This window comes from Eurytemora carolleeae, unplaced genomic scaffold (genome assembly GCF_000591075.1).
Source record: "Eurytemora carolleeae unplaced genomic scaffold, Eaff_2.0 scaffold279, whole genome shotgun sequence".
NCBI classification, from domain to species: domain Eukaryota; kingdom Metazoa; phylum Arthropoda; class Copepoda; order Calanoida; family Temoridae; genus Eurytemora; species Eurytemora carolleeae.
Genome location: NW_019396265.1, coordinates 149,308 through 171,484, shown reverse-complemented (window position 1 = coordinate 171,484; position 22,177 = coordinate 149,308). Strand labels below are relative to the sequence as shown.

Genomic DNA, 22,177 nt, shown 5'->3' with positions numbered 1-22,177 from the left:
ATTTCCCATTAAGGGGAAGAGGGTAAAATTAAAGTTAGTATATTAATTACGTGCACTCTTTAAGCTGATTTAAGTTCCAGCTCAGGGTTTTATTATTTGCAATTTTTACAAGTCTAGAGGTAGAAAATAAAAAATATACAAGCCGTACATAGTTCTATATAAAGCAGCTCTTTATCTCATGTACATTTAACGTGAATAATGTAGGTAAAACCAGTGCCTGATATGAACACAATTTTGCAAACTTGATGAGGAAAAACAAGGCTTTGGATGAAATGCTATTACACAGATCATTGAACATTTTCATATTTTGAATTAATATATTAAATAAATAAACTGGAAAGTCCGTATTATCAAATTAAGACTAGATCGAGTGATGGAAATTAGAAATTATGAATTTTAAAAAGAATTAATGTTCCAAAATGAAAAGATTTAAGTAAAGATATTTAAAATGTGGAAAATGTAATGGAAAAATTAAAAACGGGTGAATAATGAAGCCTTTACAAGTATAGAACTATTTGAAATAAGATAATATAAGAATTTTGGATTTGCTGGACCATTCACATAGTTAGCTAGTAGATAGATGGATAGATAGCTAGTAGATAGATGGATAGATAGCTAGTAGATAGATGGATAGTTAGCTAGTAGATAGATGGATAGATAGCTAGTAGATAGATGGATAGATAGCTAGTAGATAGATGGATAGATAGCTAGTAGATAGATGGATAGATATGTATAAAAATGCAGATATAAAAAATCAAGATTTTGCGTCAGCTGTTATTGATTAAAGCACAGAAACTTGATTTTTGCCTGGTAAAATTAGTTCTACAATATTAACAAACAATTTAAAACATTTCTTTGGTTGAATGCAATGTTTGACTAAATAATTATGTTTCACAATTCTCGACTTTTTTATCTTAATGTTTAAGCTCGATCGGGATTATTTAGTTTCTTTCGTCCATCTTCTCATCCCCTATTCGTCTTCGGGACTAAAACCCAGATTTTTTCTTTGAAGAAACAAATGAATCTCCCTGAAACTCGGTCTCTCCGTCTCTACTTTAGCCCAGCACTCCGATATAAGATCAAATATATCCCTGGGACAATTGTAAGGACGGGAGAGTGAATGCGGCATCTTCTTCTTGTCATACAATGCCGATATATTCTCCAGAACCTTCTCATCTCCGAGCTCCTCGAAGGGTTGCTCCCTGGCGAAGGTGAGGATCTCCCAGAACGTGACACCAAAAGACCAAACATCGCTCTTTGTTGTATATTTTGCCTTAAAATTTAAATTAGATTATTTGTTGTTAAAAGTTTTGCTAAGGTAGACGTCCGGTGCTACTAGGTCAAGCTGTTAAACCCTTTCCATTGGATTAAAGATAAACAATGAATCTGAACCAAGTGCAGGCTTAGAGGTTTAGAGTTTTAGAGCATTAGAGGTTTTGGGTTCAAAAGTTTCAGGTCTGAAGGGTTTAAAGTTATAGATTTTATTAGAATTAAAGTAGTCGGGTTCAGTAAACTATATTATCATTAGTATCCGAGTGGAATCTAGACTAGACAGATTCCTGGATCTGCCAATTGTACGGATCCTCCTGGACCTCTTCCAGGTTTCGGGGGGAAAAGGAAGGAATAAGAATAAGATGTTTCAAAAAGATATAGAAAAAAAGTCTAGTCAGGTCTTTTAAAAAAAAGTGAGTTAGAATTTCAGAAAATATATACAAACAGGGTGATGAGCAATGAAAAGAGCATAATAGGTAGAGCAATAAAAAGAGCATAATAGTAGAGCAATGAAGAGCATAATGGTAGAGCAATGGAAAGAGCATAATGGTAGAGCGAGCAATAAAAAGAGCATAATGATAGAGCAATGAAAAGAGCTGCTGGGTGGTAGAGAAATGAAGAAAAGAGCATAATGGTAGAACAATGAAAAGAGCTGGGTGGTAGAACAATGAAAAGAGCATCATGGTAGAGCAATGAAAAGAACAGGGGGTGCTAGAGCAATGAAAAGAACAGGGGGTGCTAGAGCAATGAAAATATGATAATGGTTGAACAATGAAAAGAGCTGGGTGGTAGAACAATGAAAAGAGCAGGTTGGCAGAGCAATGAAAAGAGCTGGGTGGTAGAGCAATGTAAAGAGCAGGTTTGTAGAGCAATGAAAAGAGTATAATTATAGAGCAATGAAAAGAGCTGGGTGGTAGAGAAATGAAAAGGGCATAATGGTAGAACAATGAAAAGAGCTGGGTGGTAGAGCAATGAAAAGAACTAGATAGTATAGCAATGAAAAGAGCTGGGTGGTAGAGCAATGAAAAGAGCATCATGGTAGAGCAATGAAAAGAGCATAATGGTAAAGCAATGAAAAGAGATGGGTGGTAGAGCAATGAAAAGAACAGGGTGCAAGAGAATGAAAAGAGCATAATGGTAGAGCAATGCAAACAGCATAATTGTTGAGCAATGAAAAGAACAGGGTGCAAGAGCAATCAAAATAGGATAATGGTTGAACAATGCAAAGAGGTGAGTGGTAGAGCAATGAAAAGATCGGGGAAGTAGAGCAATGAAAAGAGCTTGGTGGTAGAGCAATGCAAAGAGTAGGTTGGTAGAGCAATGAAAAGAGCTGGGTGGTAGAGCAATGTAAAGAGTAGGTTGGTAGAGCAATGAAAAGAGCAAAAACCGATGAGAATTTTGCCAATTACTAACTAAATGCTAAACAAAGCATTATAGCGCTTAAAGGTACATGTCTAGGGCTATTCAAAAGTATGAGTAATGGTTTTTAATAGCAGTCTGGATCTATGTTTATGAATGAAGTAAATATGTTGATAAAGACGAAGAGTTAGAAAGGATTGAACTGATGCATCCAATATTCAAAATTCTCCGACCGTGTTACAATATACTTCATTAATATTCAAGGGACAAAGCGGCAACCAAAGGAGAGAGAGCAGGAACACGGGATAGAGCAGCTAAAGAAGGAATATAGGAGAAACAGGAGAGAGAGCAGGAACATGGGATAGAGTAGATAAAGGAGGAATATAGGAGCAACAGGATAGAGAGCAGGAACACGGGATAGAGTAGATAAAGAAGGAATATAGGAGCAACAGGAGAGAGAGGAGGAACATGGGATAGAGCAGCTAAAGAAGGAATAAAGGAGAAACAGGGAAAGCAGCAGCTAGAAAGAAAAAGACGATAGAAAATCTACAAAAAAACAGCAGCAGCTTCAAATAAAAATGGAGCAAACACAGGACGAGGAGAACCTAAAAATGAAGTATAGCAGAAACAGAACTTGTATGAACTAAAAAAGAAACTAGTAAAGGGCTTTTGTTTTTAATATCATATCTTATCATGCTTTATGCCAGAATACTAAAATAATCTTATAATTCTTTAATCAAAATTATGCCAACAAAGTTTTTTTTAAAATGATTTAATCGTTCAAAATTTTCTGTTTTGTCCTAAAAATCTCAATTTAAAGCTATACGTTATGAAATACAGTCGTCGTCGTATATATCGGTAAAGACGACTTTCTATCTCAATTTTGATCTCTACCAAGCTTTTAAGCAGAGCAGAGACACATAGACATGAAAACAAATAGAAGTTATCAATTTACAGCATCTCTTTGTTTAAATGTAAACTTGCAATTTGAAAAACGCTGGTCAGGGAGCGAAGCATTATTCATAAAAGGTCGTCTTCTTTGAATTGATATAAACGACGACCACTGTATGATGTGGGAACCTACCAAGACGACAGATTCCCAGGCCATCCAACGGATAGGTAGTCTTCCTCCCTCTAGACTAGTGTAGTAATCACTGTTATAAACACTTCTAACAGATCCACAGTCGGAGATCTTTATATTGTATCTCGGATACACCAAACAGTTTCTAAACAAACAAAACATTTAAGAAAACGGTTTTTTATATTTAAAGTGTATTAAAGAACCCCATTAAAGAGCAACATGTCCGATTCACAATGGTACCCTCAACCTTTATCCACGCAACAACTCTCTTAAAACATGTTGAATGAATGTTTTATAGAGATTGAAAATTATTAACTTTATTTAGAAAAGCAGAAAATTGTTTATTGGTCTATTTGAACCATTTTTATACTGTTTCTTGCTTATAGACTGAAAAACTGCCCGCAGATGCAGCCAAAATTTTTCAGGCTATTTAGGAAGAAGTTAGTGTTTGGCATTTTAATTAGTTACGTATATGCAAGGTTATAATGAAAGGAAAGTTAATTCCGGTCGCGTATACTTTGATAATTTTGATAATTCACATAATTGTTTCCTATGACCAGAATATTTCATAGATTATTTTTGTGAAAATGGATTCCATGTCAGGCTGTGACATCCGTCCTGTGTTTACTTTTTTCCGCCCAAAGACAGTACACTGCAGAACAAAAAATGCGTACACCTCTGAAATAACTTTCCTTGCATTAGTACCTTGCGTATATGAATGGTATGGTAAACTACATTTCCAACCTCCTTTCCAATATCAGTTCGTAAAAAATCAATATTTATCTGGGTTTAAAAAAAGTATGATATGTTCAGGATTCTAGATATTTATAGAAAGACATTTGATTATATCAGTCAAAATAGTGTTAGTTAGGTAATTAAGTGGTTTATTAGAGCTGATACTTGCTTGAAAAGTTTTTACCCATTATTGCATAAATTCTAGCCTTGATACGAAATATCTACATGAAAAAGTCGAGGAACTGAGTTCTTGCAACAAACTCTGATTTTCGAACCCATTTATCTTTGCAACCCAACGTAGTAAACTTTCCTAATTTCAAACTCAGAGTTCTGTTAGATCAAATTTCTGATTTAAAAATATTGATTTCTCATTCATCGTTCATCAGACAAGATTTTAAGAATACCATTGTGAATTGAACATGTCGCTATAGGAAACCTGAGGGGCACCTGAAATTACAAGCACAGTCCCTTTAAACCAAGTTTATCTGAGATAAATCTAACTTTAGTAAACTCAAATATTTCACGATCAAATGTAAATAGATAAGTTTACTAGAATTATATTTCTTCTCCACATACTTTGCACTTTTTCGTTTTATGCCAATGCATAAATATTATGAAGAATAAAAACATGGTTTATTCACCTTGTTGCTAGATCTCTATGAATAAAGTTGATGGATTCTAAAAATTTCATCCCTGATGATATCTGGGTTGCCATGTATATCAAGGACCCAAACCTAGAACATAAAAATATTTAATTCGGAGATTCCAACCCAATTCTAGAACATGGGTTGAATAAACTAAACCTAAACCTATTCTCGGAGTTAAAAGTTTTAAATTGACAAGACTTACTTAAACTTATTCAAATAAGTTAAACTATTCTATGATCTCATTTTGGTCAAACAAGCGAACTTAAAAAAGAAGAAGAAAATAGTTTTGGTTTATTTGGAACCAAATTATATTAGTTCCATTGTTTCTAAAGTTAATCCTTTTTATCCGTTTTACCCTTGTCTATTTAAAACATTGAGTTTAATCTACAAAATTAAACTAGGAGAGAACCTTTCTCGGTGAAATAGTTTGTTTAGAGAGAGTTAAGCTCAAACGCTTCTATTTAGAAAGTTATTTCAGAGTGAAACGCTTATATTTACTCCCTGAAGACTAGTTAAGTATATCCTGTACTGACCTGAGAGTTGAAACACCTGAGCTACAACTCAAACTTGTCTCTGCAACATGATCCTGAAGATACTGGTTCAGATCTCCCATATCAGAGAACTCACACGCCATAAAGTTAGGATCGGAGTCAAAGTTTGCTCCGACCACTCTGGCAATGTTTGGATCATTTATTGTAGACAGGATCTGGGATTCCGTTTTGAAACTTCCCCTGAAATATGTTTTATATAGATAAATCCTTAACAATCATTCTTACTTAATAAAGTTCCGATTTTTGTCCTTAAAGACTGTTATCTTTCCCCAAAATATCTGTTTTTACACCTCCCCACCTCCCCCTCCCTTCTTCATACATTTCACACCCAGAGCTAGATATAAAAACTGAAGTCTAAGATACTGTGAGGGAATTGGGGCGGGTCCAATTTGTTTCAAGTTTTGACGAGAACCGGGAGCTGAGGGAGGGAAAGGTGGAGAATATCCCGTCCCTCCCCACCTATCCTCTCCTCCCTTTCCCGTCCCTCTCCCTCTACATTAAACATTCCTGACTAGCACAGGTGGGAATATATGAGATTAAAAGAATGAATTATAACAAGGGTCATTAAAGGAGAAGTAAAGGGGTAGATAGAAGTTAGGTTGGACAGTTCTTCAGATAGATTTACAATATACATACACCCTGTGATAGATTTATTAGGATATGTGGATATATCAGGACATCTAAAGATATGCTTGAATATCTCAGGATATGGCATTATATCAAGAAAAAAAGATCAGAATAAATTAGAATATTTCAGAATAGATCAAGGGGTTGCAGCGACTTTTATTTCTGTTTATGTTTCATTTTTGGTTAAGAACCTTTTTGTACCGAACAAGCGTGCTAGGCTAGGCGCGCTTGGGTATAAAAGGGTAAAAATAGGGGTTAGAAAAGAGTTTAATCAGTGTACAGGATAGATCATGAAATATTAGAATATATCAGAATAGATCAAGGGGTACAGGATAGATCATGAAATATTAGAATATGTCAGAATAGATCAAGGGGTACAGCTGATAGATCATGAAATATTTGAATATGTCAGAATAGATAGATCATGAAATCAGAATAGATCAAGGGGTACAGGATAGATCATGAAATATTAGAATATGTCAGAATAGATCAAGGGGTACAGCTGATAGATCATGAAATATTTGAATATGTCAGAATAGATAGATCATGAAATATTTGAATATTTCGGAATAGATCATGGGGTACAGGATAGATCATTAAATATTAGAATATGTCAGAATACATCAAGGGGTACAGGATAGATCATGAAATATTAGAATATGTCAGAATAGATCAAGGGGTACAGGATAGATAATGAAATATTAGAATATATCAGAATAGATCAAGGGGTACAGGATAGATCATGAAATATTAGAATATGTCAGAATAGATCAAGGGGTACAGGATAGATCATGAAATATTAGAATATGTCATTCAGGACTCATGACGAATAAGAATACGATTTATGTAATAAAACTGACAAAGGTTTAATAATATATAAATATATTAATATATCATGGTATTAAAATGAAATGATATCATTATCAAGGCTTTATGAATACTTGTAGGGTTTCATCTTTCAGTATTATATCTCAGGGTCAAATGTGATTATAAAACAGTTTTAATATTAACGTTCTCTTATTAAGGGTTAGTTCCTTTGTGTACTATGGCGGGAGTTTAACTTAAAAATAAAAATACAATTTTTGTATCTTGTATTTTTTATATTTCTTTAAATACAGCTATTCTCGGAAATATTTTGAAAGCATGAGAGTAAAATTATATTCTGGTTTTAATCAATATTTTCCCATACTCTTAAGCAACTCAATTATTATATTGAAAAGAGCAGCTAATATAGTTTTTAAGAAGATTATAATAGATTGGTTAGAAACATAATTCATCATATACAGAGCAGATTAGAACAGATCAGAATATAATAATATTATTCTTTAATAGATCAGAATATGATTAAATAAAAGGGATAATAATAAAAGGGATAATGAATCATAATTTATGATAAAACTATAACTTTGATTTCTATCCTATGTTTTGTAACATGAATAATATGCTTTTCACTGATATTATATAAGGGAAAGGCTAAGCTATCAGAGAGACACACTGTTTTTTTTTAACTTAGTGACCGTAGAGGACGGTTTATATCTTATTAATCTCTATACAGAAACATCAGAGAGAGATTAGTTCATCTTCTGTTTAGCCAGCACTCCCTTTTATTATATTCTAGAATAGATTAGATAATCCTACTTGAATATAGATTCCGAACCTGATTACGCTAGAAGAGTTGGTCTCCAGGGATTTAACAGCAACTAGGGTTGATCCAACCGTATTCACTCCGGAGATCAGATGACAGAGATGAACCTCACCAAATTGTCCTCGTCCAATCCTAAGCATGAAAACCAATTATGACAAATGTTCCGATGCAACATTGTGACGTATCAAACTAAAGTAAAGGAATTGAGTCTTTGCCACAAATCCCAATTTTCTAATACCTATATCTCTAAAACCAGATGGCGTAAACCTTTGATATTTCAAACTTTAATTATTTGATCCATCAGCATTTATAATTTGAAATATCAAGGGTCTACAACATTGGGTTGTAGAGATAAAGGGATTAAAAAATCAGAGTTTGTGGCAATGAATCAATTCCTTTCACGTAAGATTTGAAATCTTTTATGTTTTCAATCTTAACTCCTCTTATTGAAGAGCTTTGAAGATGAACAAAAAATTTAGATTTTCTAATATGTAACCGGATATCTAATACTTCTACATAGCCGAACTAGAGGAGCTACGAGGTCTCAAACTCGTACCAGTGATGTTACATAAAGTTACTCTATCCGAAAACCCAAGAAGAGAAAATTTGAGTATAACAATGGTTTGGATTTATGTTGTAACTAATCAGGGGTGGATCACAGGGGGGCTGGGCCCGCGGCCCCTCCCCTAAGAAAATTCAAGATATTAAATATGATTATGATTCATTCTTAATTACCAATCTTAATGAAACATTGATAATTTTAATTAAAATATCCTAAATAATTTATTGAGACTTTTTCTTTTGTAAATTTTAGGAATACGTATAAACACATGTTCAAGTCACATTTTCGACCATATTTACCAGACACAAACACCTTGTCTCCGGTTCCACAAATATTCAAATCAATATTGTATCCGGTTCCACAAATATTCAAATAAATCTTGTATCCGGTTCCACAAATATTCAAATAAATCTTGTCTCCGGTTCCAAAAATATTCAAATAAATCAATTTAGCATTTTGGAAGTTTTTGAGAAACTAACAAAAGAAATGAAAAGAGTTCACATCTTTGGATCTAGGAATAAAACTTGAAAATATTCTGACCCCAGATTGGGAAGGAGAGGAGTTGAAAAAGAGTGCCGAAATATAAATATAAAACACAGTGATCCACGCAAAAAACCCGCAAAAATCTATGCGATTTTTAAAATTTCTTTTTAAAAACAAGTGTTGTATGGTTTTAAAATGTTTATGTCTAGGGTTACAAAACAAATATTTTTTAGTTCAAGGGGTAAAATTAAAGATCAAGGCATTGCAACACTTTGAAGTCGACCCAGTCTTGTAAATTAATGGAACATTTCTTAACCGTCTGGATCAATGTAAAAAGAAGAATGAGGAAGGCGGAGAATAATAATGGAACTTTATTTCCGAATCAAAGTTTGAACTATAATTCCAAGTTGGTAGGAATAGAAGAATATAAAATTATCTGCAGCCCCGCTTCAGCAGGAACTCTACCAGTTTACAGCTTATACAACAATTATGCAGCAAACATTGTTTTTGTTTTTCATTCATTTTTACTCAGTCATTTAAAGGAACTATATAGACGTAATTTCAAGTGACCTTCCATTTAAAGATGAACATGGCCGATTCACAACGGAACTTTTTAAATTTCACATCAAACTCAAGTAAACTTCATGTTATATTGAAATAATTTTTAATCATAACCCTTATAGAAGAGCTTTTAAGGAGAGGAGCAATGAGGTCAACAAGTTGTATGAGTAATGACCATAAATTTGACCTTGTCCTTCTGGATCCAATTGAGCGTGAATTCCTTTGTTTCTGAGAAAAATATGAGTAGAGAAAAACGAAGTTTTCGAGGGTACCGTTGTGAATCGAACTTTTTTTTAAATGGCGAGTTACTTGACATTAAGTCTACAGTCCCTTTAAACCTACTTATTCCTCTCCATTCATACAATTGTTTACATTTTATTCAATACTAGCTTGGGAACTCAGCGCTGCCAAGGTTTCTAAAAGTTACTCCCGCTGTTTACCCGCACTTGAACGATTTTACTATTCAATTTTCACTATTAAATTCGACCCACTCAACTAAGAATCTTAAAACCAAGCTAAGAACATTCCCGTGGGCAAATCGGAAAATCGGTACAGGGGTTCCTGAGTTATGATCGGACAAACAAACAGGCAGACAAACAGAGATTACAACTTTTTATAGATAGAAGAAGAAGCTGATTCTTCTGAGATTATTTAGATTTTCTAAAAATAAAACATCATTTTTTAATAATCAGATATGTACAGTTTAGAATTAACATACAATATGGATCAGTTTTCATTAAAAGAAATAAAGATTAAATTCTAACCTTTCCAAAAGTTTGAGTTGAGATCTGAGAATAAGGTTGGGTTGGGAGAGAGGCACTTGGGTCAGGTTTTTGTTGAGATCCTGAAGCTGATTGGAACGTTTAGTTTCAAGCTGGAGCTGGTTCTGTTTCCTTGGATCCGTCCCCAGGCTCATTTTCCTTCCATCTTGGAACTTTTGCTCTAGACTGAGGCTGGATAGTTTGGAACCAGAAAACCGGAAATTTTCCGGAGAAGTTTTCTGAACCTTGGAATAGAGCGGTAGATCCTGCCGGGGCCTGGAGAAAGAAAAATCTTCAGTTAAATTTTCATCTCAAAAATGATTTAAAAAGAATTCTAAATTTTTAATCTGTTTGTAGGGGTGGGGGGGGGGAGACTGTTTTTTTTAACAACCAAACTTTTTAACATTTATTTCGGTTTGCATCATATAAAAGCTTATATAGACCGATTTAAAAAACATTAGTCTGAATTTTAAACATAAAACCTAGAACTTTAAAATGGAATGTATATCGACAAGAAACAGAATATTGATGTTTCGGAATATTTAACAAAATGTTAAGTATTTTTAAATTATGTAATTTGCTTGAATATAAGAAATGTTTTTATACTTTTATACTTTTCTTCCCAAGTAAACGATGTGTGAACTCAAGAAAAACAAAGAAAAAATGGAATTCATAATTTACGACATTTTAGTTCACAGATTTTAAACTTGTATTTCAAAACAACTTTATCCCCTTAAAAATGTATACACATCAAATCAAATCATGAGTTTAGGGAGTCCTAATATAGCCTACTTTATTTAACTTGATGTCTAATCTGTATCTGAAGTTAAAATTGATGTATTGTACATTTAGAGGGTTTCGGTAAAGTAGAAAATTTATCAGGTTGAATGAATTTGCGAATATTCCAAATATTTTTCTCAATTGGGGGGGGGGGGGGCTGAGAAAGGTTTTCACGAAAAAGTATGAACATTTCTTTCAATGAAGGTCCACTCAAATGACAGGTGAACGATCCCTTTAAAAATTATCTTTTGAGCCGTTAGTCTGGGAATATTTGTCAAGGGATTAGCTCTGTTGACTCGAGCAGTGAGAGAATACAAGGAGAAACTAGTTCCAACAATTGATAACATTTGTCTCAAACCTGTCAAACATAATTTAAAATATAAAATGAATTTATCAATTTCAAGGCAATAGCCGGAACGTTCTTATCGTCTAGGTTTTGCTCCGGAGAGTGAGATGCAGATAAAGGTTTTTCATTCCTGGAGTAAATCCTGTCAACCGAGCTCAGGGAGGATTGAGACGGAGAGATTGTTCCTTCTCTCATAGGACCTGTCGGAGAATACATCTCTAGATGGGAAGCAGATCTATTTTTTACTCCGCCAACACCTCGTCGTGAACTGTATATATGTTGTAGGTTCAAAGTTTTCGGCGGAGAGTGTCTTTGGGGCGGAGAAAATCGTTTGGGAGGCGTATACGTCAGGAAAGGTTGACTGTCTGGAGAACTAAATATCTGGTTTCCCGGAGAAACCGGAGATATAGGTTTAGAGTAATGATTAATCTGGGGTTGGGATAACTTGTGTGTAGGAGGATGAGCCTGAGAATAAATATTATCCGACAACGAGGCTGAGTTTAATTGGTTTAGGTTGAGCTGAGGTTCAGCATAGTCATCTGTATAATCCTCGGATAAAACCGTATCACTGCTGCATTTCTTATGAAGAGATGGGAAACTAACAGAGTAGGGTGCAGAGTGTATTGGGTTCGAATACAGGTTTCCGTCCTGTTCATTTACAGATATATGTCCGTATACTCTCATCTTGGCTTTGTACGGAGTATAGCTTGATGTCATATCCTAAAAGTAAAATATTGTTAAATTGAATAGGATGGATAAATGCAATTTCCTGAGATAAAAGACATGATTGGATTTGTATTTAAAGTGGGTTCAGCTATGAATATCCTACCTTGAAATCAAGCTTATCTTGTATCTTTGTTGCCAGGAGAATATGAGAAGGTGTCTCCTTCCCCTGCCTGCCCCTATACACAACGAAGAATATCCCTGCGATCAGGATGGATATCAGGGTTACAAGAACACCTATAATTGGTCCTGCAAAGTTTGTATCCTGCTCCTCTGGACCTGAGGACTCGGAGTTGATAAAACTTGACTCCTCCGCTAGGTTTACACTGACAGGGTTCAAGTACTGAGGAGTAGTGTGTATATCTGTCTCTCCTTCAATCCGGAAAGGTTTCTCCTCGTATATATCTAGAAGAGAAATCTAGTTAGTATTCTCCAGGTTACTCCTCTCCTAGTTCTAGTACTAATGAGCTTGGAAGAATGTATCTTGTCTATTATTCTCACCCCTCCTCTTCCTTTATACAGTTTCATTTGCCCCCTTCTTAGTTAACTTTTTCCCTCCAATTTCACTCATTTTATCATATTTCTCCTTCTAGAGAATTCTTGTTGATTTCTCCTTTATTTCTTTACTCCCTAAACATTCTTAACTCTGGTCAATACCATAATATTCTCGTAATCAATAAAACATGTATTATTATAGATCGTTGCAGTATAAATGTAAAATTAGCCTTCTTCGGTTCATCTAACTAGATAAACAGGTAAACTGTATTCATTAAAACCTATTTTAAATTCTAGACGCTATATGCTCCAACTCCTTCAAAGTTTAACTTTTCTTCCCAACTCTATCTCCCTACCCTACCCCCTCTACATCCTACCCCTCCCTCCCTCTTCTCTCGTCCCAAGGGGGTATGATGTCTCCTGTATTCTCAGCGCTTTTTAATTTCCGTTCTAAAAGTTTTCCCTCCGGTTTGAGTAAATATATACCTGGATACAGGATAAACAAGAGAACAAGAAACTGTTTCTTATCCCTACATACAACTGGAGCATGTTTCCTTACCTGAGCTAAAAGTTATTTCACTGATGAGAATCCACTTGGATGAGAAGTAGAGATGCATCATGATAAACTTCCCGTGCTCCCTCCCCAGGTCTATCGTCACGTTCCTCGCCTCTTCCGAGGTGCCCCCGGAGTCGTAGAAAAAATCCACAGCTCTGTCATCTCCAAACTTTCCTTCCTCATTTGAGAAATAGATCTTGGCTCTTGAGAATATCTGAATATCCCGGGAATAATGATTATTCACGTGAATATCCATCCTGGAGAAGGTTCGAACTCTGTCAAACGTAAAATCCATCTGGAGCGGACTCATGCTTCTATTCTTCCAACCCACCCACTCATACCCTGTAAAAAAGTTGATTAGATAAGACGGGTATATTATGCAAACCTGTTTTAACAGGTGCGCTAACCATTATACATATTCATACCTTTGCGATATATCTATCTATCTATCTATCTATCTAACTATTCCCTTTTTTTAAACAAACTTAAATTTTGCTATTATGAGTGGAGGGGAAATAGGAAACCTAGTATTCACACGCATGTTTGTTTTGACAGATGAAAATTATCTTAATTTAAATTAATTTAGTTTTTCTCCAGATTGAGTAAATTTTGGAAATATCAATGAATAGAGGGAATGTGGGGAATGGGGGGGGGGGGAGGAGTGTTCAGAGATTATCTTGGTTTCCATGTCAACGAACTTTTATCTTGTCAATTCTTTATCAATAAATCTACCTAAGCATCTACCAAAGCATCTACCTAAGCATCTACCTCAACATCTACCAAAGCATCTACCTAAGCATCTACCAAAACATCTACCTAAGCATCTACCTCAACATCTACCTAAACATCTACCTAAACATCTACCTAAGCATCTACCTAAACATCTACATATACATCTACCTAAACATCTACATAAACATCTACATAAACATCTAACTAAACATCTACCTAAACATCTAACATCTACATAAACATCTACCTAAACATCTACCTAAACATCTACCTAAACATCTACCTAAACATCTACCTAAACATGTACATAAACATCTACCTAAACATCTACCTAAACATCTAACATCTACATAAACATCTTCTTTTCAATATGTTCATGCAAGTTCACAGGACAATTACGTTACCACATAAAAGATAAGTAAAAAACACTACCTTTGACCATTCCGTTTTCTCCGGTAGCCTTGAAGTTGTTGGAACCATACTTCCCGTCCGTGAGCTGACCCAACCCTCCTCTCAGGTTTCCGGTCACATAGTCCTCAGTTCCATCATAGGTTATATCCAGGAGCTCTAGGGTAGATCCTCGAACCATACCCTGGGGGATATTGTAGGAAACCACACCTTCTACAATAATATAAATATGATACAACATCAAGTCAGTGGGATGAAGGTTGCAAAATAAGTGGCGACATTTTACTCATCTTTGAATAAATCAAATTGGCATCAGACTAAGAAATCAAAAAAGAACTAAACACTCGCTGCAAACTCAAATTTTCTAATCCCTATATCTTTGCAACACAATGTCGTAGACTTTAGATATTGTATACTATAAATTTTGTTAGATCAAATAATCTAAGTTTGAAATATCAAAGGTTTACACCATTAGGTTTCTGAGGTATTTGAGTTTGTGACAAACTAAGAACTCACAAGTTCAAAATTTTCCAAAATCATGATGTGTATAAGTATTGTATTTTGAAATTAAATAAGTATAATTATCTTGTTTTTATCCATGTAATATGTATATTGTATATGTATATGTATTCCCAATATGAATATTGAATATATATCTAGATATCTATATATATATATGTGTAGATAACAATACAAAACAAATAATCGATATACTCAAGCAGGATTCTGATTGTGTGCAGCAATACTCTTCTTTTAACATATAATTACTTGGATGAATAAATAAAACAGCCTGTATTAACTTTTTCTTTTTCAAGATTAAGGAATTTTCCTAAAACTTTTAATTAATCTCTGCCATAGATGGGAGTGTATAGGACTGGGGTGCAGGTTTGATACTAATGCTCCATGGTTTATGAGAAGTACATGAATTATAATCTTGCTGTAGTTTATATTTTTTTTGAATATCTCACATAGCTAGGTATTGCAATGTACATATATTTTGATATTATCTGTGCATATCTTACTGTTATCAGTGTATATCTTTCTGTTATCGATGTTTATCTTTCTGTCATCATAGTATATCTTGGCATTATCAGTGCATATCTTGCTTTTATCAGTTTATATTTTTCTATTATTGATGTTTATCTTTCTGTTATCATTGTATACCATTCTGTTTGTCTTACTGTTAGAAATTTGTAGCAGTTTGTACTGAATAACTTTTTTAATTTCCTGTTAACGGCGCACTTCTTTCTGTAAGCTGTGATATTTCTATTAGCCATCCCATTTTAATTCGGGCAAAACACTTTTTCTTGACTGACGCAAAGATTAGACTAAATAAAGAATTTGAATGAAAAAAGGGTTTTACCTTTAAATTTGCATCCTCTCAACCCGAGTCGGAGACAAACCGTCCTGGAATGGTTGCTGAAGGGTAGGACTCTGATCTTGGATCCAATAATAGGAGGATTAAGCAGGTTTCTAGCAACTGTATATGTATCCTTGTTTCCATCCAATACCTGCAGAATACAAATATAAACACTTCAGGGAGGATGGAAGGAGGAAAGAAATAAAAGAGAATTATGGTGAAATGATTTAAATCAAAAATGAAAAACAACAGTTTATTTGAAAACAAAAACTTTGTGGTTTACTATATCATTTAAAACCTAATTGATAAATCTCTTCTCTCTCTCTCCCTCCAACCAATAAAGTTTGTAATTAATAAGCAAGAATAAAGGGTTTCCAGGTTTATTAATATATCCTGTCAGCCATTCTATGGTCTACATAGTTGCCGAGGCTGAACCCTGCTCCAGGTCCAGGTCGGAGAATAAACCTTTCATCAAACCTCCATCAAACATTGACAAAGTTAAACTTGTACTGACATTGGTCTGCAACAAAATTGGAATAGTTTCTCAATGTAAAACTTTATACGCTCCTAGACAGGGGTGTATATAGGTTTTTGAACTGTATACAATCCTAGACAGGGGTGTATATAGGTTTTTAAACTGTATACACTCCAAGACAGGGGTGTATGTAGGTTTATAAACTATATACACTCCTAGACAGGGGTGTATATAGGTTTTTGAACTGTATACACTCCTAGACAGGGGTGTATGTAGGTTTTTAAACTATATACACTCCTAGACAGGAGTGTATATAGGTTTTTAAACTATATACACTCCTAGACAGGGGTGTATATAGGTTTTTAAACTGTATACACTCCTAGACAGGGGTGTATGTAGGTTTTTAAACTATATACACTCCTAGACAGGGGTGTACATAGGTTTTTGAACTGTATACAATCCTAGAATAAGGATGTATAAAGGTTTTTAAACTGTATACACTCCTAGACAGGAGTGTATATAGGTTTTTAAACTATATACACTCCTAGACAGGGGTGTATGTAGGTCTTTAAACTGTATAGACTCCTAGACAGGGGTGTATGTAGGTTTTTAAACTATATACACTCCTAAAATAAGGGTGTACATAGGTTTTTAAACTGTATACACTCCTAGACAGGGGTGTATATAGGTTTTTAAACTGTATACACTCTTAGAATAAGGGTGTATATAGGTTTTTAAACTGTATACACTCCTAGACAGTGGTGTATATAGGTTTTTAAACTGTATACACTCCTAGAATAAGGGTGTATATAGGTTTTCAATTGTATACACTCCTAGACAGGGGTGTATATAGGTTTTTAAACTTTATACACTCCTTTAAACTTTTACTTTTTAGAAGGAAATGAATCTGCCCCTAGGAACCATTAGTTTTCAATTTTCTGGGGGGGGGGCTCAGTTATTGTAGCCCCACCCCCCGTATAAGCCCCTCCTCATAGTGAGCTCAACCGAGCTCTATCGTGTATTTTCATTAGAAAGGACTAAATGCTCTATGTAAAGAAAGAATATTGCTGTATTAAACCATTAGAAAATGAAAACTTAAATTAAACGTGGATCAAACACAACCCTAGTCACGCAACTAGACCTCTAGACAATACATAGGAGGGGGGGCGGGGGGGTCACTTTATATTCATAAGTTCTCAGAAAGATTTAAAATTGCATAATTTCTGTATAATCCAAGTTTCATTCCCAACCCAGCAATTTAATCCTAAATGGTTAAATATTGTTTTATCAATTCTTCTCAGCTTGCTCCAGGTTTTAGTATTTTAATATTTTAAAAAATATTTTAAAATCTTGTTTAGCAAAATTGTGTAGGCGGCGCATATTCTTCTATAATTAAATTCTGAATTAAAAGACTTCCAGGGTTTAAAGAAACAGGACAAAGAAACCAATATAAACCTCTAGTTTTAAAAAACAAAAACTGACACTCCCTCCCCCCGGCCCCCCCCCTCTCCTCTAAATTCTCATTTCCGCCCCTTTATTTTGGCATAGAAAACAATTATGCCAACTTTTAATACTTCATGATTAAATTCCCAAAGATAAGCGATCAACTCTAAAAAGTAGATTATTGCTGCTAGCCGTGCGCCCCCCCCCCACTCTTGCTTTGATCACTTCATTTATAATAGTCGCATATTTCGGCATCTAGCATAACCTAGCCGCAGTGCTACGCACTATTTAAAGCCTCAGAAGACATTACCTAATCCTTAATGGGGTTATTTAGCCATTTTATAGAGCAAATGGCGTCTAGATCGAACGAGAAAATAGTCAATAGTGAAAATGGCAATGGAGCAAAATATATTTTGTAAAAACTGGAGAATAGGAAAGGAGTACAGAGTGAAGAGAAGAATAAAAGAAATTATGAGAGAAAAAAACATTCAGAGTCGTTAAAAGCATAAATAAAGATAAGGATTACAGCCAACTCAGTAATTCTTATTTCTTTGGATTAGAGCTAGACCTGAACATCAGTTAATGAACTAGATCTTTCTAATCAAATTAACACGTAGAGTTTCCTTTGCTAATTGAGAATTCGAAGAGAAGAGAATTATCAAAGAAGTAATTATTAATATATTCATAAATTAGACACTATAAACTCATCTTTAATGCAGGTTTATGAAGAGTAAGTGAAAGTAAATATTTACCGTTTTGCCAATATTATCTCGATACTCTTTAAACTGTTGCATCCCATCTCTCCAGTAGTGTATCCTGTACGCCTGGGTATACTCCTGTCCTTGGCCATTTGCGAACCTACCCTGAGTCAGAACCTCGGAGATCACGTAGTTCTCAGGAAGATCAACCTGGATATATAAGGTTGGATATCTTCATGTTGAGTTCTCACATAAAACCCCAGATACTGTTAGTTCAGTGGGAATAAACATATTTTGAGGAATGATAAATGTTGAAACCAGAAGGAACTGAATCAATACCGGGGAATATAAATCTTGAGAAATGGACGGGGAACCAGGGGTCTTAAATCATACTAGGGTTAATAAAATGTAAATCATTATGTCTGCTGGAGCGTGGGTATTTGTAAGAGTGGGTTTGGTATTTTAAAAAAGGTTAACTGTATTGGACGTTTAGGCTGTGAGTGTGTATATAGTGACTGTAAAAAATTTTGCAACAAATTCTTCTGGTGAATCAACCTTGGTTTGTGGGCTGGGACAATTCTACTTGAAATATGGTAGAATATTTAAACCAAACTATTTATACTGAATATATTCATAATTCGAAGATTACAAGAAAAAATTTCTCCAAACCTTTTTTTCCGTCACAAAATCCTGATAGTTACTTGTTCGAAACATTCTTGATTATAGCAGAGAATTGAAGGATAAAAACCAACCTGTAGATATTGATCATTTTTCTCTCTAGTTACAGGTTCCCTGGGACACCAGGCTCCTCCCTGTACATCACTCCGCAACCTAGAGAGTAAATTCCTTCCTTAATCCTTTCAAATCATTTCAGATGAGAAGAGACAATATTTTGATTCTATCCTGGATCTGAACAGAATCTGACAAGGATTAAAGAAAACATTTCTCAGGGGGTTTTCCAGAGCAGGGCTATTTTTCCGGAGAAACCTCGGTGAAAGACTAGATCATTGTCATGAAATAGGAAAACCAAATATTTCTGAATAATTGTTGTACACAAAGTTTGTAATTATAGAAACCATACCTGGCATTTTTAGGTCCTACATTAGTAGGATCATAGCTGGAACTAGCAGAGAATGCTGAATCTTTGAGTTCTCCATTCTCCAGTCCCAACTCATCCCTGCAGGATTCTAAACATACGGAGAAGGTTTTCCAGGTGTCTAAGAAATAGATTTCTCCTAATCCATACAGGGTGTCAAAATAGATAAGGAAATTGAGCGACGATTTCGGGATCGACTTTGTAAATGATTATCGATTGAGTAAGGGAATACCTACTACAGCTTAAACCAGAACTTCGCAGATTTCGGTCTAACAGTGTGAAACCCATTGAAATTTTTTCAAGACGATATTTTATAAAGTTCGATGTCTCCGATGTTCTGGGTTAAATTGTATAGGAAAGCGGTGATCCGCAGAATTCTTTACAAAGACGATCTATAAGTTGTCTCTCGATTCCCATGCTTTTTGGGACATATTTTGATTACAAACACTGTATAGTTTACATAGTATAAGTAGGTGCAATAATTTTACTTTTATCGATTATGGTATCTTTGTTTTATTATAATATTTAACCAATTTAGCACGCCTAATACAGAAAAAGCCCCCCCCCCCCTGTTAACCTAATGTGGAAACAAAAAGATCTGTGTTGAGAATAAATCAAAAGCTAGGGATAAAGTTTTGACAAGAATATGTAAAATGATAAAATATATGAAGGGAGTGCTGTCATCTTGTTTCAAGTTTCTTCAACACGACTCCAAGATGAATAATTAATTGATAATCAGGCAACACTCTATAGTACAGGATCAGGCTGATGAAAGAATATTATCTAATTGAAAAACACGAGGTTTGCCAAAATCCTTATCTAGGTAACACCGTGGCACACCCAATATTTAAACCATCCTAGACCTTCTTATCTGTCTAAGGAGTTATCTACAAAAAAAGGAATTGAGTCTTTGCAACAAATGCAAATTTTCTAATCCCAATAACTTTGCAATCTGATAATGAAAACCTATGAAAGTTCAAACTTAGATTTTTTGATCGAACAGAATTCATAGTTTGAAATATGTTAAGTCTATGACATTGGGTTTCAAAGATATAGGGATTAGACAATCAGAATTTGTGGCAAAGACTCAATTGCTTCGAGCCCATCTTGAGAATAAACACAAGTATAAAAGTAGACTTATATTTTGACGGGAAATATAGCACGAAGCCCTCTGAATACAGAATGAAGGTATCTTAAGGCTGGAGAAAACATGCAGAATGATAAATTCTCTTTAAATCAAAGAAAAACATCATTGAGGTATTTCGACTTTTCTTTGAAGACAATTGCTTTTTTCGTGTTCATTTAATTCGATAAAACAGACGGATGAGCACAATAAACTCTCCGAAGATGGTTTACTATATATCCTCTGATCAAATATCAGATAGTTTAGAAATTGAACCGAAATGAAAACCCTGAAGAAAAATACCTTTTGATTAACAAAATTGAACTTAAGTTCTTAGAACTTTCCTACGATATCGGGATCCGATACTAACGAACTTGATGAAAATAAATTGAGGTTTAGATTAATTGGAAATTGAAAGGTTCCTCAATAAGGATTTTCACTTTTTACTAAATGCCACCATTTTTTTGTAATTTCGTGAGATAAACAGTAATTTTGAATTGTTTTTGCAAGTTGGAGGAAAAGTGGAAAAAGTACCACCACATTTTTTTTATACATTTATTCTTTTTTTAACATTAATCTTTTCTACATGAGAAACACTTCCCAGTGCTGTCTTTTTAAATGTGCAATAGAATTAATCTAGAAGGGAAATGTAAAAAGTGTGTAACAAACAAACAACCAACGTCATATCTAAGGATTATCATGGTTGAAGAGAAATAAACGAGAAATGAGTCAGTACTGCTGTACGCAGTCAAAATAAAGTTTTGTATGCATTTCGTCGTTGTGAGTAAACACAGACAAAAATAAGATATGTATAGCGATTTATATTTTTTACAATTTCAAATTGTAACGAACTGAAAAGTTTTCTCAGATTATGTTTAAGATTATGTATAATATGTAAAAACGACGAATTTGTACAAAAAAACATAAAGATTAGAAATAATACTAAAAAAGACGATCTCTCTTAAAACCTTATTCTTATATAACAACGTTTTAAAAAATCTATAATTCTTCATAGGAATCACTTTCTACTTTAAAAATATGAATTAAATAATTACTTATCATTTGTAAAGTGTTATATTGTCTACACAATCTTAAACATATAGTTGTTTAAAGGAAACATGAAGGATCTGTACAGATTGCTGTATTTGTGTAGGGTTCTTATCATTCATGAAATGTCAAAACTTTTTAATTAAGGAAGTTGTGTACACAGTGACACAATGATTTAAATGCTATTATTTTAAAACATTTGTTTTCTTAATTTTTACCTATTCTGAGTAGAAGGGTTTGGGTTGGTATATAGATAAGAACTAGAACACCAAGGTTAAAAATCATTTTTGCTCATTTTCTCACCATTTTGTAAACCTGAAACAGAAATGTAATTAATTACATAATTTTACTTTTATGTTAATACCGGAGGTTTGCATGAAATGGGTAAATTTGCCCGAAGGGCGGGAAGGTAGGGAAGGGAAAGAGTTACAGCAAATATTGATTCAACTTTATATTCTTACACTCCTTTATACACTGTATACAGTACACACTCCGGTATACAGTATACACTCCGGTATACATTCCGGTATACAGTATACACTCCGGTATACAGTATACACTCCGGTATACAGTATATACTTCGGTACACAGTATACACTCCGGTATACAGT

At 34.3% G+C, this 22,177-nt stretch overlaps 1 protein-coding gene across 2 annotated transcripts; it reads right to left on the bottom strand.

Moving 5' to 3' along the window:
* Positions 1–690: 690 nt before the first annotated feature.
* LOC111699669 (discoidin domain-containing receptor 2) lies at positions 691–21,882 on the bottom strand. Of its 2 annotated transcripts, none has more exons than XM_023470392.1 (15): positions 21,785–21,882; positions 19,382–19,487; positions 19,053–19,131; positions 18,355–18,510; positions 15,688–15,835; positions 14,349–14,537; positions 13,188–13,526; positions 12,240–12,538; positions 11,541–12,130; positions 10,288–10,560; positions 7,930–8,049; positions 5,628–5,825; positions 5,089–5,181; positions 3,716–3,857; positions 691–1,273 (listed from the first exon to the last, which is right to left on the bottom strand). In XM_023470392.1, the coding sequence occupies exons 1-15, from the start codon at positions 21,849–21,851 to the stop codon at positions 971–973; spliced, it is 3,102 nt and encodes a 1,033-aa protein (XP_023326160.1). In that variant the 5' UTR covers positions 21,852–21,882; the 3' UTR covers positions 691–970. The 2 variants fall into 2 exon arrangements, with proteins under 2 accessions (XP_023326160.1, XP_023326161.1); XM_023470393.1 differs by having other exon boundaries at positions 10,288–10,566; positions 11,547–12,130.
* Positions 21,883–22,177: the final 295 nt, after the last annotated feature.

Excerpts from the sequence above, each read along its gene's own strand:
- LOC111699669 (XM_023470392.1), bottom strand. The coding sequence starts at position 21,851 with ATGATTTTTAACCTTGGTGTTCTAGTTCTTATCTATATACCAACCCAA. Across the intron at positions 19,132-19,381 it reads GTAGGACCTAAAAATGCCAG|GTTGCGGAGTGATGTACAGG; the intron begins GTATGGTTTCTA and ends TTTACTCTCTAG. Across the intron at positions 12,539-13,187 it reads TGAAATAACTTTTAGCTCAG|ATATATACGAGGAGAAACCT; the intron begins GTAAGGAAACAT and ends TTTCTCTTCTAG.